Genomic DNA, 17,740 nt, shown 5'->3' with positions numbered 1-17,740 from the left:
ACCTGCTGCGGGTAGCCCTCGTCGTCCGAGTCCGGTATGTGCGCGCCGCGACGCATCGCCTCCTGCACCTGCAACCAGCCACAGTTACAAGTTAAACGCCCATCTGACTATATTCAGCGGCAAGGGATTATTTATAATACGTCTAACAGCTAACATTTTAACCTATAAAGTCGGATTTCGCGTGGCATACACACAATCCATCACTAAACTATGGACAAGCGCCCTCTGGTGTCAAAATGAAACAACCAGTGATGTTGGTTTGTTGAATATACGAAAGAGTTTTATTTCAAATATGATACATTTCACTTGACATGCGTAACAAATGCACCATAGCACCGTCTAAATGTTTGACAGCGCCATCTATTATTAATATTAGGTACTAAATCTACTATTCGATCTACTATTGCCCACTCACTACTTCCTATATCACTGTGTTAGGTTGATTGGAAGAAATCTCTTTTAGAGATAAGTTCCCCTTTGCAACATTGTTGTTAACTTATTGTTGTTACTGTATGTTTTAGTGCAATAATATATATATATATATATATATATATATATATATATATATATATATATATATATATATATATAATTCTAATAGGTACACGGCTAATGTATTGTTATTACTCGAATATCTATTACAAACTAATACACGTGTTCTGCCCTGAAAACCCCCTGTGATTATTTATTAATTCCTATTAAAATTATGACGATGGGCCAACTGGCCTGTCTTCACCTATTACTCCTCATTGATGCCGTTTTACAGCTAGCGCAAGGGAGATTACCATTTCCGTACCTTGTAGTTTCATAGAGACAGTAGTACAGCTGATAGGGGGGAAAGGGATTGTTAGTAATAAACTGACTCACTGCTACACCCTATCAGGTCAACCTCCACGCGGTTCCCCCAGAAAACCATCGTGGTTAATTCTAGTGCAATTCGTCACGATCGACTATCTGACCTGTTTTCATCCTCACCTATCATCTCTCACTGGGGCCCCGCCGGTGTATACCTATAGCGCGGGCGGGGTACCATTCCATTATACTCCATTAAAAAAAGTACAACTGCTTGGTGAGAAAAACACAAGTGGGTCAGAGATACAGCTATTATAGCACAATTATAATTCCCATGTGTTCCCGCCATAAAATAGGCCACTCCTTCTTTTCCCGTAGGTGTCGTAAGAGGCGACTAAGGAAATTTAATAGTCGAGGGTAGTACAGTCCCTCGTAAAATGTCACCAAAGCCTAACTGCGATTACCAGCCCGCCGGCCAAGCGTGGCAACTACTGGCAAAAGCCCCTTATGAAAGAGGCCTATGTTCAGCGGTGGACAGTTAACGGCTGATATGAAGATGATGATGATGACAGTAATAATTACCTCTTCTGCGTGGACGGGAACATTGTCTAGCTTCTCGAGATTCGGTAGATTCCTAAGTACTGTCATTCTGTAACTGAAAACAAATAAAATGCACTTTATATATATGGCATAACAATTCAGCTTACAGCACACAACGGTAATAGAGAGGGGAGAGGGATTATTAGTAATGGGGAGGTTAGTCCTCATTGCTATCAATATACCCTTGTAGCATACTTATAAAATTATATATTTTATTTATTTTGTAAAAACACGCAGACAAGCGTAAATATTTTATATATATATGTAATACGGTCGGTCGCGCACGCAACTTTTTTGATGTACCTATGCGCGCGCAGGACGCGCAGGCGCTCGGCGACTACGGGTTGCGCGCGCAGGCCGCGCATGCGTATATCAAAAGAATTTTGTTGTTGGCGCCACGGCACACACTTATCGTCTTAATATTTTTATATTTTCTATTGTTCTCCTTCTTTACAATTATATTACTATTATTACTGTATTAATAAACGTTTACATTCTACAAATATCATTCTCTCTTAATATCATTTCGCTTTACCCTATCAGGTCGACCTCCACGTGGTTCCCCCTGGAAACTCTCGTGACTAATTTATCGTTGAATTCGTTACGATGGGCTAAGTGACCTGTTTTCGTCTTCACTTATCATCCCTCACTGCCAGCCCACTAGTGTATACCGATAGCGCAGGCCATACCATACCATAGAAGATGAGCTTATTATTCTTAGTAAGTATTTTCAAGTGGCTCAGTACCAAGTGTGACGGGACGGTGCTTTTTGTTATACAACTTAGAATGGCAAACAAGCAGAGGGCGCACGTGATGGAAAGTGGTAACTGTCGCCTATAGATATGAGCAGTGCTATGGACATAATAGAGAATATTGTTTCGCCCATGATACCCCCCAATGTTGCCATTCCTGAGGACTTAGATATTATTCCTCTGTACTCTGTAAATTTACTGCCATATCCCACCCTTCAAACCGAAACACAGTCATGCGAACACAACTGCTTTACGGTTGAAACACGAATGAGACAAAAGTGCCCATGCAAACGACTTTTGTAACCAAAGTCTCCGTCTGGTGTGTGGTTGTAGTGGACTACTAGCAAGCGCCACTAGTGTGCTACTCACTCCGGGTGCTGCGTGCAGGGGTTCTCGTCGAGCCAGAGGCTGGTGAGGTTCGGCAGGCGGCGCAGGTGGCGGATCTCGCTCAGGTCGCGGATCTCGTTCTTGCGCACGTACAGCTCGCGCAGCCGCCGACACGCCGCGAAGTCGCCCAGCGTGCGGATCTTGTTTATACTGCAAGTGCCAGAGAACGAGGTTGAAACAAATATATATTTATTTTATTTTACTTTTTATTTTTGTAACTATGAGGGCTGTCTTTTAAGTTGTATCGTTTGAAATAAGTATAGACAAAGAATTTTCAAAAAATTCTTCGTAATACTTTTACATGCGTTAAAACCAGTTTTTAAAACATTTTGTGGGGGTAGTCAAAATGCCTGATTAGTATGCGTCAACAGCTTTTTTGGGTGAGCTGAAATGTTGACCACGAAGACTGCTTAATTTTGGGGAACGCAAAAAAATCGTTAGAGCTTAAGTCAGGGCTTTAATTTCGTCATTTTGGGTGCTCAAAAACATCTTTGTTTGGCGTGCAGTGCGCGAACTTACATTGTCATAGTGCAGTATCATTCGATGTCTTGAATTGTTTTTTCGAAATTCGGTGATGAGTTGTGGCAAACAAACAGTGGTATACCAATCAGCGGTAACCGTTTTGCGATCTTTTAGTACAATAGTGGTGACGTGATCACCCTTTGCCACAAACGAAGCAACCATTTTTTTCGAAGTGCTCCGTGAGAGTATGACTTTGGTCGGTTTTAGCTCATCCTGGAAGACCCAGACAGTTCACTGCTGCTTATAATCTGGATCATAAACATATATCCAAGACTCGTCATCACTAAACATATCATAAACATACTTTAACTCTCCTCGGTTGAATCGATGCAGAGTTTTGCGACACCAACTAACACGGGCTGTTTTTGATCGTTGTTTTTCTTCGAATGATTTAAGTCGCTATATTTTCCCGGAACAAAAAGTACTTGGCAATTCAAACAATTGTGTATATACAACCAAGGTATTTAGCAATAAAGTTCACTTCCTGCAGGATGTTGCTTATTGTTCACGCTTTCAAATTAGAATCCTATAATCCAACCGATTTAAATTGTCTTCATTCAGTTTAGTAGAAACAAACATCCGCTATCCTCTTAGATTAAATAAATAAATACACCTTTTCACAATTAGTGCAAAAAACAACTTTATCTTATAAAAATAAAGTTCATATTAATAACTGGTATTGGGCCGATGCGTAACGGTCAAACGAACGCGATTGGGCAACGGACGCGCACTGCTCGCCGCTCATTGGGCAATTTTGGCGCGCTACGCTCTAATTGGCCGCGTCCTTGTCATTCGCGTAGCGTAATTTTGGAAACCGGCATTTAACAAGAACAATTAAATATTTCTGAATAGGTTTTCGTAGGTAAAGTTGGTCAGTAAATACTGTTGTAAAATTATATTTGTTTTATTCTATTTCCCAACTTCCTCACGTAGAATTGTAAAAGAATGTTATTACTGACCCGATTTCGCGTCAAATGGTGCAGTAGGTAACCTACATGTTATTGTATACGACGAAAAGAAGCCAACAGCTTGACTTGATAGAAAGTTATAGAGCTTTAGTGGTAACCGTTGTCTATAGACTTTGGTACAAAATTAAGTTTCCACTTTTTCCATTTACCTAATTTTCTAACCAAATCTGCCCAATGGCTTGTGGTAGTGGCACCTTTATGGTGGCGGCTTCTATGCTATAGCCTCTGTAGCCTATGCTTATATGTGCAGAGCTGACACAGTTGCTACCATAGTACCACACATGCAAGCTATTCGTAAAGGCTAATGATTTGAACGATTTCTTTACCATATTCTATCCTTCCAAAACTTCCACGCCAAAACAAAGTATGTACCCGGCGGTAGAAATATAAGTGAATACAGGGAAACCTATGCAGACGAGTTTCATACAAAATCTTGTACGTGCAAATGTTTAAAATTAAATGCAATTACTTTCTGTTCCTACTACATACACAGGCTACAGGTTCTCTATAATAACTATGGTCTTCTACAACACTCAACACAAATATTTCAACTCGAGGTTAGGAGACTGCTGGTAATGGGTGTCTAACAACCCCATTGCAAGCAATACACCTTATCAGGTCGACCTCCACGTACGTGGCTACCTGTGGAAACTATCGTGGTTAATTTTTGTGGAATTCAATTTTAATTGCCAGCGTATACCTACCGATAGCGCAGGCGGGGTTACTATTCCAAATATAAATTGTAAACAATTTGGAACCTTATTCCGAACAATTTGACCTCCCAAAAGTTTGAAAAGTGGTAAATGACAGTGTCTTTTATGGGCTTGCTTATACTAAAAATATAAATGTACATCAAAACATGTAACAAATATTCGAATAACATTTCGCTTGCATCCGTATGTTAATAATTACTCGTAAGTATTACACGGTCGGCTCTAAACACTTCGTTCGCATATCAATCGTATTTGCATATCCGATTACGTCAGTCGAGACCCCTTACCTTTACTTGTACTAATAGCTTTGCCTTTATCCCATTTATTTGCGGTCGCCGCAGTATGTCTTCCACTGATACCTATCAGCCGTCGTATGTAGGCTTAATCTCTTTTTTTAAATGTAAAAAGATTCTTTATAGCGACGAATTTACGAATGAATGACACGACTGTCCAAAATAAGGAGTCTAATGTTTTCAGGGTTCATGTATGTCAGTTTATTTATTCAATAACTACTTTCTTTTTTTTTATATCACTGAGGTGGCAAACAAGCATATGGCCCACCTGGTGGTAAGCGGTTACCGTTGCCTATGAACACCTGCAATACCAGGGTAATATACGCGCGTTGCCGACCCTGAAGAAACCTCTTTACTCCCTTTTGAAGAACCCCATACTGTAGTCACTTCGGCAGGGAGCTCGTTCCATAACCTGAGTGTTCGTGGGAGAAAACATCTCTGAAACCGCGTTGTACGCAACCATTTAGGCTGTAGGGTATGAGGGCGAACTGCCTGTCGATGGCGAGGTGTACGATAGCAGAAAGTGGCAGTGGGCATCATACTGAACAATTCCTCTGAGCACACCGTTGTACAAGTGGTAGAACACGCAGAGTGAGGCAAAATCTAGCCTAAGACTTAAGAGTTCGATACCGGTACCGATACCGATAAATCTGTTCAGAATTGGTGGCGTAATTACATAATTTAGTAGATTCAAGACCTGCTTCTTAAGGAAGTCGCTTAAAAAATCATACACATACACTCATTATCTTCGTGTGGGTGGGACATGCTCGTATTTTTCGTAACGTACGCAGGTTAGATTCCGAATGCAGCGGAGGCGGCCGAGGACGGGTATAAATCTATTTGTTTATTACCCAACTATGCTTTGCGGTAATAAATCGCATATTTATTGCGTAATCTTTTAAGCAGAAACTTCGCATTACAATAAGAAACATACATAGAACACCGTAAAAACAATTGCATTATTGAGAACGTATGGTAAAAATTGAGTACCGTGTGCTAAACACGCATACAGCCTGACTGAATGGTAAACATTTACTATAATAATGACTCCGGGTTGTGCTTCTGCGAGGAATTAGTCTGTCATCTGTCCTCTTTAAGAATTATTTATTTATTTGCGGAAAAACAATAACTACATTAGTATCGTCATTAATGTACAACACACAGACTATGGACGCCCGCAATAAGTTAAACGTTGCTGAAGACCTCAACATTCTAACTTTATAATTTGGACTAGCGACCAAAAAGTAAACTTTACAAACAAAAAATCAAATGTTTCTTCTTTATAATATTAGTTTATGTAAGCAATATAGATATACATTTTGTCCTGATGGCAGTTTTTGACTTAGAATGGCAAACAAGCTGACGGCCCACACAATAGCAAGTTATAACCGTCGTTTACAGACATGAACAGCACATCTTCACGCATTGCCACTCTAACCGACTGATTCCGGGGGGAAAAGGATTATTAGCAATGAAGTTTGACAGCTCCATTGCCAGCAATATGCCCTATGAAGTCGACCTCCACGTGGTTCCCCCTGGAAACCATCGTGAACAATTCTTGTTGAATTCTAACCTAACACCTATCATCCTTTACTGGTGCCCCGCCGGTGTATGCCGATGGTATGGGTGGAGTTGCCTTTCCATTATCACCCATTAAAAAAAACTGACTGAATCCATACATAGACATATCGTACTCTTCAAACTGAAACACAGTCATGCAAACAGTTGCTTAGCTGCAGAGACACGAGTGAGACAAACATCACACTCAAATAGACGATTTTAATACAAAATGTTTTTATTTATTTACAGAAAAGAATAATAACTATCAGAAATCAGTTGTGCTCCCGCAATGAAGCCATCATATTGTATTGTAAAAATCTTTATTGTACATAAGTCAGATTAAATACTAGTAAATGATTTAGTATACAATGGCGGACTTATCCCATAAAGGGATCTCTTACAGTCAACCTTTGAGAAGCTGAAAGAAAACTGTAGAATGTATAAGGGTAATAACCGTACAATTAAAGATAAACTAAATAATACCCAGTAAAAAAAAAATTTGAATATATAACACAATAAAAACAGCTCTATATACCTACATATGTAAATAATAAAAGTAAATTAATAATAATATAACATTAATAAATAAAAACTTATACACATACACATACATATATACACATATACACACATACATATACATATATATATATACATATATATACATACATACACATATATACATACATACACATACATATATACACTCCTACATACACATACATGTATACATAATAAATACATATATTCACAATTGGCTCAATGAAGAGGGATTTTCAAAATAAAATTTTATGATACCTGCTTTAAAAGATTTCAGCGACTGTGCCATCTTTAAGTTATTAGGAAGTGAATTCCAGAGACGTGCAGCATGTACAGTAAATGACATGGCATAGCTTTGAGTATTAAAACAAGGCAAATCTATAATGAAGTCATTACTGCATCTCAGGCGAACATCAATTTCGCGAAATTTGAATCTTTCCTGAAGGTAATGTGGACATGTTGGATTAAAAAGGATATTGAAAAGAAGAGTAAGAATGTGGACATTTCTCCGTAGCCTGATAGGAAGCCATTTGAGTTGACTGCGATAACTAGATATGTGGTCATACTTTCGAAGGTTATAGATGTATCTAATACATTGATTTTGCAGTCGCTCAAGTTTATCAACAAGCTCCTGTGTGGGATCTAGGTAGGCAACATCAGCATAGTCTAGAAGAGGAAGAAGAAGAGATTGAGCCAGTAAAAGTCTAGTTCCTAAAGGGAGGAAGTTCTGCAGGCGCTTTAAGGAATGTAGTGATGCGTGGATTTTTCGACTTACTTCACCTATATGAGGACCCCATGACAGTGTCTGGTCTATAACAATTCCCAAATTTTTAACAGTAGTGGAATATGGGATTATTTTTCCGTCATAAATAACGTTGGGAACTGTTAAATACCGAAGTTTAGCAATAAAATGAGAACTACCCATAATGACCGCTTGAGATTTATCTGCGTTAACTAAAAGCCCAAAATCCTTCGTCCACTTAGCAATTACGTTCAAATCATTATTAATTACATCTACAGCATTAGTAAGGTTGTAGATGGGAGCAGCAGTATATAATTGCATGTCGTCTGCATACAAATGAAATGAAGAGAGGAGAGCAGACGTAATTCCGTTGATGAAAATTGAGAAAAGTACAGGCGAAAGAACTCCACCCTGAGGGACACCTGCATTAATCGCGCACCAGTCAGAACAACAGTCATCCACACGTACCAATTGGCGCCGGCCAGAAAGATATGATCGGAACCATGCCAGAGCCAATGATGAGAATCTAAATTTGGAGAGAATGCCGAGAAGTACATCAAAGTCCACAGTAAATCTCATATTGCCGGTAGCGTGGAAATTGATTGGTGCGGTCAGCACACGGCGCGCCGCACCCACCACGGCGGTCACACTCGGCACGGTATCTAACGTGTCTCTGGCGCATTCGTGTTGCGGAACAATTATAGTATCAACTCGGTGGCTGTCTGTCTATATGTCATGTATACGTTTCCTTTTGTATTTTTTATACGGCTTGAAATAGCAAATAGCCTGGCTCATCTGGTGGGAAGTGGTAAATGTAAATACGGACATGAACAGAAACAAAATCCCGGGCATCACGGAATACACTAACATTGACTGCAATGGTCATAACTACATATACAAACTCTTTAAACCGAAACAGCCGCGCGAGCACGGCTGCTTGGCGACCGAAACATGAGTGGGACAAAAGTATTTCAACTTATTATACCATAATATATCTTAAGTTTGTCATGAAGAAAGATAGATTACTTACATCCTGATCAATCAAATATGATAATTACAAGGACTTTTTCTGTAATTTATGCTAAAGAACAACTCAGTTTTGAGTGCAACAAAGTTATAAGTGAGAGTAACCTCTATTCCTTTCAAGTAACACTAATGATTCGGAAGAAAAATGAGAGAACACATTTTCCATTGCCTTTGTTAGTTATTCTTACAGGCGAGTATCAAGTTCGATATAATTACTGATACACGTTCGCGACAAAAGCTACGTATACTGTCTAGTGACAATATATCAACCGTTCACACCCTATGTACTCTACAAGTGTATAATGTGTTTATGGGCGCAATGCAGTAGGAGACGGGTCGTGACCTCGACTGATCAACTCTAGATCATTGTCTGATTGTTGGAAACCTTTTAACTTATATTGAAATATTTCCTTTCGATAGAATTCATCCTCACATGTTAGAACTTAAATAGTTGCGTACAGTACAGTGCCTTTTTAAAGGAGTTTAAATCCTTGCCTGCTTAGGTTGTGGAATGGCCTCCCTATAGGGGCTTTTCCAAAAAGGATGCATTACAGTTTTTTTCAGAGTCATCAATGCATACGAACACACCTGATTTGATAAGTGTCCCTAGTAGCCTAGGGACACTTATCAAATCAGTGACCGTGTACCTGACAGGTTTTGTAATTCTTTGCCATCTTTGTAGCAAAAAAACTCTGTAGTAATTTTTTTTTAAATCATTGAAGACAGATGTAACAATTCAGATGGAGAACATTTGACAGTCCAGAGGGTCTAACGCTATCCAGTGCATTTTCGAAAATATTCCTCTTCCCTAAAATCTTTGATTTTCAAAAGGAAGGTCCCTCACCAATAGATGTAGACATTGTCCAGTGGCATTAATATAAGTAGGTATACTATATTCAGTGACCTCTGTGGTGGATGTTGCTTCGCTTTAATTCAGCAAGGTGTCAACATAATTTGAGATTACGCCCAGTCATCACATAAGGTTTATAATGTGTTTAGAAGGCGCGTGCCGCAGTGTCGCAGTACGGCAGACAGGTCACGACCTTATATCGGATCTGCTCTCATCTAGCCAGGAGAATCTTGCGATAAACAACGTGTACAGCTTTAGAGACATTGTAGCCACCTCGTCCTGTATACGATATCGATCCATAACTTCAGTATACTACTTTAACAAATTCTATCTAATATGTTTTTTTTTTTTTTTTTTACTGCGAGTAGTAATCTCATTGTTCTTATTTTAAAAATAATAAATGGACGATAATATTTTTCGTTACATTTATTATTATTTGCACTATATATTAGCACATTACATTTAAAATATTAAAATTTAGAACGCAGAATCATGTTCGATGTAGAAAATACTACTCGTGTGTCTCCCTCTAATGTCAAGAGTTTCTAAGCCACCTTTGTTATACACGACGACTTCTGAAATGACTTTACTAGCTCTTTTAAAAAATTACAATCATGTTAAAATCATTGATCAGTACGGAACAGATCACTTGCCTGAAAGCCAGCACTTCTACATTGGGCATCCGTCTCAGTAGGCTGACGTCTCCAAGTTCGGCACCCCTGCAACAAAAATATTAAGTTTAATTAATGATTAGCGTCAACAAAAGTCAGATTTCTTTTATGATACTTGGAATGCAGAAAACAGCAAACAAACTGACGGCCCAACTGTTGGAAAGCAAACAGGTGGTAATTGTGGCCTTGGTGACAAGAAATAACATTATAATTGTCATGACAGCATAATTTTAAATTTTATTCCAATAAAAGCTAATGCAATTGCACACATAGAAACGTATGCACCCTCGCATTACGTAATACTTACCCATATATGTACGTCCTACAGCATGTACAAATCTTTATAAATTTATAAGTAGTGAGATCTAAATAAAAATAACTGCTTTTTATATATTAGTAGGCAAACAATTATCAGTAGAGCTACTAGAAAGCCTATGTTAATTTCTGTAAGCATATACATGGTAATACGATTCCTGTTTCCTACAGGACAGGCTCAGCCTAGTGTAGGAATCAATGATAAATTCTGTGCTTATACAAACATACTTTGTTAAAAAATGTTTAATAATAAATGTTTACCAGAGGGAGACTTTGTACAAAAGTCGTTTGCTTGGGTACCTCTGTCCCATTCGTGTTTCAACCGTAAATCAGTTGTTTGCATGGCTGTGTTTCGGTTTGAAGGGTGGGATATGGCTGGCATGGCGGGTATCATGTGCGAAACAGTATACTCTGTTATGTTCACGGTACTGCTCATGTCTATAGGCGACGGTTACCACTTTCCATCAGGTGGGTCGTCAGCTTGTTTGCTATTCTAAGTCGTATAAAAAAAATTATCTTTATCTTTAAAATCAGTATAAGGCAACACGAGAGTTTTACACTTTTAATGGTAAAAACTTAAAATATCAAAATCAGCTCAGAATCGGAAGTTAATTGTGCATAAAACGTTTATATGGACCGTCCGAGGTAATGCGGACGATTTCTGCATGACTAAGTACAATTGGTGATATAATAATGTAACATAAACATAAAAATATAGTCGAATTGATAACTTCTTCCTATTTAGTAATGCTTTCAATATGTTCTGTCTGATCAACTTACAGCCTGTCCCTGGAACCATAGTGGTTCATACTCAGTGAATTCGCTTCGATATGTTCATTAACCTGACTTCATTTTCACGGGGAGAGAAATTCTTTCTAATGGGGATTAGTGGCCCTATTGCTAGCAATATATAATGTGCTTCCCGCGGTCTCTCTGAAAACCATCGCTATGACTTTATTATCTGCGCTATTGGTATCCTGCGAACGTATACCGATAGCGCAGGCCGTGTTACTATTACATTATCCATAAACTAATCCAAGTCGAGACTTCCGCAAATTTATTGTTCCCTGGTCGGAATTACAATATGCTAACAACATTAAGATGTTCCACATACGCCACAAGGTCGTCTTGGTTGTTTATTAAAACAATTGACATTCGATGCGCGTGCGCTGCTACACGTATCTGATCACACGAGCGATTGAGGCGGAACAACGATGGATGTAGCTGCTAAAATATCTCTCTTATATATACCCAATTTTTTATGGATGGATAGAGAGAAATATACTTATATATTTATATATATACCTGTATTAATGGTGTACTATTAATGACAAAGTGGAAGAAGAAACAATAAGAATGAAGTATTTTTTTAATAGGTAAACATGGGGGGAAGGGATTGTTAGTAATGGGGAGATTAGTCCCCATTGCTATCAATATGCCCTATCAGGTCGACCTCCACGTGGTTCCCCCTGGAAACCATCGTGACTAATTTATCGTTGAATTGGTCACGATTGGCTAACTAACCTGCCTTTTCATCGTCACCTATCATCCCTCACTGTTGCCCCGCCAGTGTATACCGATAGCGCAGGCGGGGTTACCATTCCACTATCATCAATTAAAAAAAAAAATAGGTAAACATGGAATGGTAACCCCGCCTGTGCTATCAGTATACATTGGCGGGGTACCAGCGAGAGATGATAGGTGGAAATAAAAGCAGATCAGTTAATCCATAATGAGTAATTCCATAAAAATTAAACACGATGGTTTCTAGGGAGAACTGCGTGGAGGTCGACCCAATAAGACATATTGTTAGTGATATGGCTTTTGGATCCTATTATTAACAACTCCTTTCCCCCTGAGAATGAAGTCTAATCAGTTCGCACATTGGACAAATTTAATAGAAATTAACCGATACTTTTCAAGAAGAAGACAGAAAAGAAAATATAATTAGAAAAGACATCGTTTCCTATATTCCAAAAGCGAATGGTACAATATAATTGTACCATAATTGGTAAAATAGTACCATTGTACCGTGGACGTGGAAGTAAAAATCAACGCAGCCAGATCCCATTATCATTAAAGACTAACAGGAGACAATTTCCAGTGGCGCCGCGTGGAGTTTGATCTGACAATACTGCAAGTAATAGGGAGGGAGGACGGGATCATAAACCTGAACTTTACATCGTTTCTATGCGACATAATTAATGGCTTAATGAATGGTTACGAAACTTGGTAAACACATGCTATTTTGAATGGAGAATGACACAGGCTAATTTTAATCATGTATCCTCAACACATCGACGAAGTCAAAAAGTACGGGTCAAATCTTACAAGCGGATCATATAATACAAGTAATATCCTGCCGACTAGAGCCACGCAACTGCTTGTGAGTCCGCATATAAATTGTTTTCACTTTCGCGCAATCTACAGTCGACGACCCGCCAAGGATGACGGTGACTCACAAGTGTTTTGGCATTGAAACTCTTGTTAGGAGATATTGTATAATTGAGTTCCATTCGTAGTAGTAAAATGTAGTCAGTCTGAAACTCTGCAAACACAGCCATTTCAATTGTGATTAAACACATTGATAAGCAGGATGTTCCTTAGAGATATTAAAATAAAAATATTTGAATGTAGAACGCGGAATCTTGCGCCTGAAAGTAGATTTTGGTCCGTCATAAATATTTTTTTGTTAGAACACGTTATGAAAAACAGTACCTTCAGTGGTCACAAAATTAAAACGGGACCATCACGGGAATGAACCCTATCGACTACAAAAAGAACTGAAGATCAGTTTAAGAGATTGACGATGTATTCACGTAATATAGTCACAAAAAATCCTAACAAATTAATTAATTAAACATCTCTTTTTGGAAGTCGTTTTTAATCTCTCAATCGGCTCATTACAGAGGTAATAAATACTTGCTATCCAGATATGGCATTTTAGCATAATACGAATAAGGAAATAACTATTTTGATACTTCACTACGCCGAATTGGCAACGCAGCGAGCGTTGACATTTTCTCTAATAAAACAACTACTATAAAAGATTGATCTACGATCTCATTATCATATTTTGTTGAAGTGCTTCGTAATAACTTTCGTTTTTGGCACCGCCGTCGTTGGGGGACAGGAGAAGGAGGAGGAGGCGGAGGTGGGGGACGGGCCCAACCGGTAAGCAATCAAATCATATAGTCCGTCCGAATTATAACTTTTACTTTCCAACGTTTGAGATGCGTTAGTGTTCAACGCGGCATAATATACATGAAGCGATTTCCAAAAAGCGGTGACTGAGAGTTATGTTATACGATAACCTCCAATTCTGAACCATTTTTTTAAATTATTTTCGCAATCCAAAGCATTTATTCTCGTGTTACTTCCATATTAATTTTATGACACTTGAAGCTGCCAATTTCTTTGCGGACCAAATTGTGTTTGTTGCAAAGTAAAATCTATAGGAACACATGATTCCGCTTTCCAAATCCAAATGTGTTCAATCAATATGTATGAAACGTCTTGTAGTTCGTTGGTGTGTCTTGTGATGGCAGATAAATTTCATTTCATTTCATGATTGAAGTCGATTTTTTTATTGAGCCAAATGTATTTGTACAAGTTTGAACGGGAAAGACGACTGGAAGGAGATGAGAACGAAACAAGCCAAGTTAAAACTCGTAAAACCAATTATGAGCTCTATAATTTAGGTCACATACACATAAAACCATTCCGTCTATTATCCGGGGGTTTGAAAGCCAACATATTGATAAACAGGGCGAGCCCTGGGGCGTGTCGGCTTGTAACATCGCCACTTGTACCCTTGTTTACTTGGTCCATACAAAACAATGTAAACCTTTTACTCATTAAATTACAGAGGAAAATCCAAAAACAGAAGATTTAATACTTACAACCTTTTTCATGTAAATTGTAATTAATCAGAATTTTGAGGGAAAGCATTTTCAGTTATAATACCATTTGAATACGATCTAATTTGGAAGTTAACAATGCAAAAGATTTATCGGTGTCTTCACAAAAAGCAGGGGCCTCTATTCGATGGGTTTTGTACAATTTGGGTAATGGCGTGATAATAGGGCAGCGACCTGTGCTGCTCGGTAATGTATATATAAAAAAGCAATGATGAAAACACGCAAACAAATCGTTCCTAAAGGCTTTCCAAGTATTATATTCTGATATTAATACTACAGACATATTGTCGAGAAGATAAAAGCCGTCGTATAACTGGTGTAATGACAAGTGGCAGGAAAATCAAAAGAAGCCCAAGCAGTACAAGTATAGACACAAGAGCGACAAAAAACGAGATAGATGTAATATAGGTTTCTAATACGTAAAGCGTATAGGTTCCGATTAAGCATAAACCAATTGCGTTAGAGGGATTACCATTCCAATTTCAAAACATGAGAAAATATTATCATTAAATATTAGCGTACTACTCTCACGCTGGTCACACGGCTTACTATAAGAGGACGAATTTTCTATCTCTTACACCTGTGCAGCGTGCTCTGTTTCCTTAGCCGCCACTTACGACATTTTAAGGACATAAATAGAAATCAAATCACAAAATACTTATATTTATTTGTTTTTGTAAAGAATGTTAAACCATGACATCAGCTGATCATTCCAAATTTAGTCGCACTTGTGATAGTTCAAAACCAGAAGTGCTCGCGTGCGGCACGCAACGTACTAATTCATAGCGCCTCGTTAAAGAACTAACCTGAAGAGATCGAATATAGAGCTTGCTCGTAGTTCTAATTTATTAATGGATTGTCTGGTCACAATCCTTCGCCTTACTAATATTCTATTAGAAATTTCGACGGCCACCCTGGCAGTTGTAAATTACGTTGCGACCATTGATTTACAGCATAGTGTTGGTACTTCACGATTTACGATGACCCAAGTCACGTCTATTGGTGATTTAATACTTATTTGTAGTTTAAAGTAATGGGATTTATTAAGATTAAGGACTATTGTATACATGACAAGTCTCCAAGACATTAATCTCTGAGGCAAACAAGATTAAATAGTCGTATGAACGAATGTACGGGGCGAAACAGAAACCATTTATATTCATTTAGTTAAACCATTTTCTCAAAGTAACCTGGCACCAAAAATATAAAAAAGAGCTTCGTTCCATTTGTCTATTTTAGTCAAAAGTAATTAATAGAACAAATAATAGAAAAAAAAAGAAACAAGTTTAAGCTTTTCGACTAGTTCGAAAAACGCCAAAAAATTTTCATTCCATCACACTTGTTCAACACACTCAGTTGTCATCGAGTTAGTATGGGAAGCGCTAAATGTTATGGCGTTTTTCGATCTATGTTTCTTTTTATGTTTGTATTCTAAGGGTGATTCACGATCAAGAACCTTAAGAAATACCTCGTCGTTTATCGATCATGAGTTAAGTCATTTTTTAGAGAGCAAAAAAATATATAGTGGTTTATTTATTTAACAAATTTTATTGACCAAATGCCGTATAGTCTCGGCATAAAATAGACTATCCTTTCCTTTCCCGTGGGTGTCGTAAGAGGTAACCAAGGGAATTCAATGTTCACAGGAAGGAAAGCGGCTTCCCTCTTAAAACATCTCTAAAGCCTGACTACAGTTACAAATCTGCCTGCCAAGCATGGTAAGTGCTGGCAAAAGTCACCAAGGAAGAGCCTTATGTTCAGCAGTGGGCAGCTAAAGGCTGATATCATGATGATTGACCCAATGAAAATGTGGTAGAAAAGGCGGACTTAATGCTAATAGTATCCTATGCAGAAAGCCTCTCTTAAACACACAATTTGTGCGATGTGTAACAAAGAGTGGGTAGAAGAAAATACTTCGGTCTCGGGTGTGGAGGAACTACAGCACTGCATCGGGAGGAAAGGGATTGTTAGTAGTGGAGACTGAGAATTCCATTGCTAGCAATATACCCAACCAGGTCGACCTCCTCGCGGTTCCCCCTGGAAACTATTATGGTTAATTCCAGATGAATTCATCATGATGGGCTAACTGGCCTGTTTTCATTCTCATCTATCACGCTTCACTGGTGCTCCGCCAGCGTATCCCATTAGCGCAGGCGGGATTACCAAACCATTTTTACCCATAAAAAAAAAAAACAGCACTGCATCAGTCTACTCGTGACCACGGAGGGTGTTACGCGGTCGAAACGTCAAGACAATCCGGAAACGTCATATTTTAACTAAATGATCGCTTCTATTTCCGTCTCTTACAAATCCAAATTATATGCTTAAAACATTCTCTTCGCCCCTTACTATGATATGTAACAATACTTATATTTCTTGTAAACCATCAATTTTTTCACGGCATTACCGAGGTTACTTCACGCCATATTACGTCTGTATTGACAAACTTATTACCTAATACATCGGTGAATACCCAACTCGCCTATTACTTGACTCGTAAGAACGACTTTCCGCTTTCAACTTGATTATGGTAATGACGGTGTGGTGACCCACGTAGCGGACTGTTCCGCACGACGGATCCTCCGCTGCGAGTGTGGCTTGTACCCACAGAGGTTTGTTTATACAACCGACTGCCTAAAGGACGTAATGTTTTGTTGTGGTTTGTATGTTGTAAATTCGGAGTATAATAGTCTATATAAAATGATAGGTTTCTATGTAACCTCCAAATATTTACTATATTTACACTTTACTGTACACATACATACATACATACACACACACGCACGCACGCACGTACGCAAGCACGCACGCACTCACGCACGCACGCACGCATGCACAAACACACACACATACACTGTGTATTCTTAAGTAAATATTTTGTACATAGAGTATTATGGAGAATGAATAAATATTTTGAAATTTTGAATTGTACCAGTTATAAAAATAATTAATACAGTTAATTTCAAGGAAAAGTGATACAAAAGGCGGGTTTATCGCTAAGAAATCTGTTCCACAAGATCTTTGAGTAGAGGACATTGAGAAAAAGACAAAGGGCAGGTGACGCACTATTATATAGATACTAATATATA

General features: G+C 38.4%; 1 protein-coding gene across 4 annotated transcripts in view; it reads right to left on the bottom strand.

The window, feature by feature from the left end:
* LOC113523133 (uncharacterized) overlaps positions 1–17,740 on the bottom strand; it is a 46,629-nt gene that overhangs the window by 12,349 nt on the left and 16,540 nt on the right. For all 4 annotated transcript variants that reach the window (XM_031914421.2, XM_031914422.2, XM_052901163.1 and 1 more), the window contains exons 2-5: positions 10,399–10,464; positions 2,514–2,681; positions 1,375–1,447; positions 3–68 (exon numbers count right to left, since the gene is read on the bottom strand). In XM_031914421.2, coding sequence (XP_031770281.2) covers positions 3–68; positions 1,375–1,447; positions 2,514–2,681; positions 10,399–10,464 — 373 coding nt within the window. The remainder of the gene's footprint in view (positions 1–2; positions 69–1,374; positions 1,448–2,513; positions 2,682–10,398; positions 10,465–17,740) is intronic.

Source organism: Galleria mellonella, unplaced genomic scaffold (assembly GCF_026898425.1).
Source record: "Galleria mellonella isolate WM207_F2 unplaced genomic scaffold, CSIRO_AGI_GalMel_v1 utg746, whole genome shotgun sequence".
NCBI classification, from domain to species: domain Eukaryota; kingdom Metazoa; phylum Arthropoda; class Insecta; order Lepidoptera; family Pyralidae; genus Galleria; species Galleria mellonella.
This window is presented reverse-complemented; position numbering and strand designations above follow the sequence as displayed.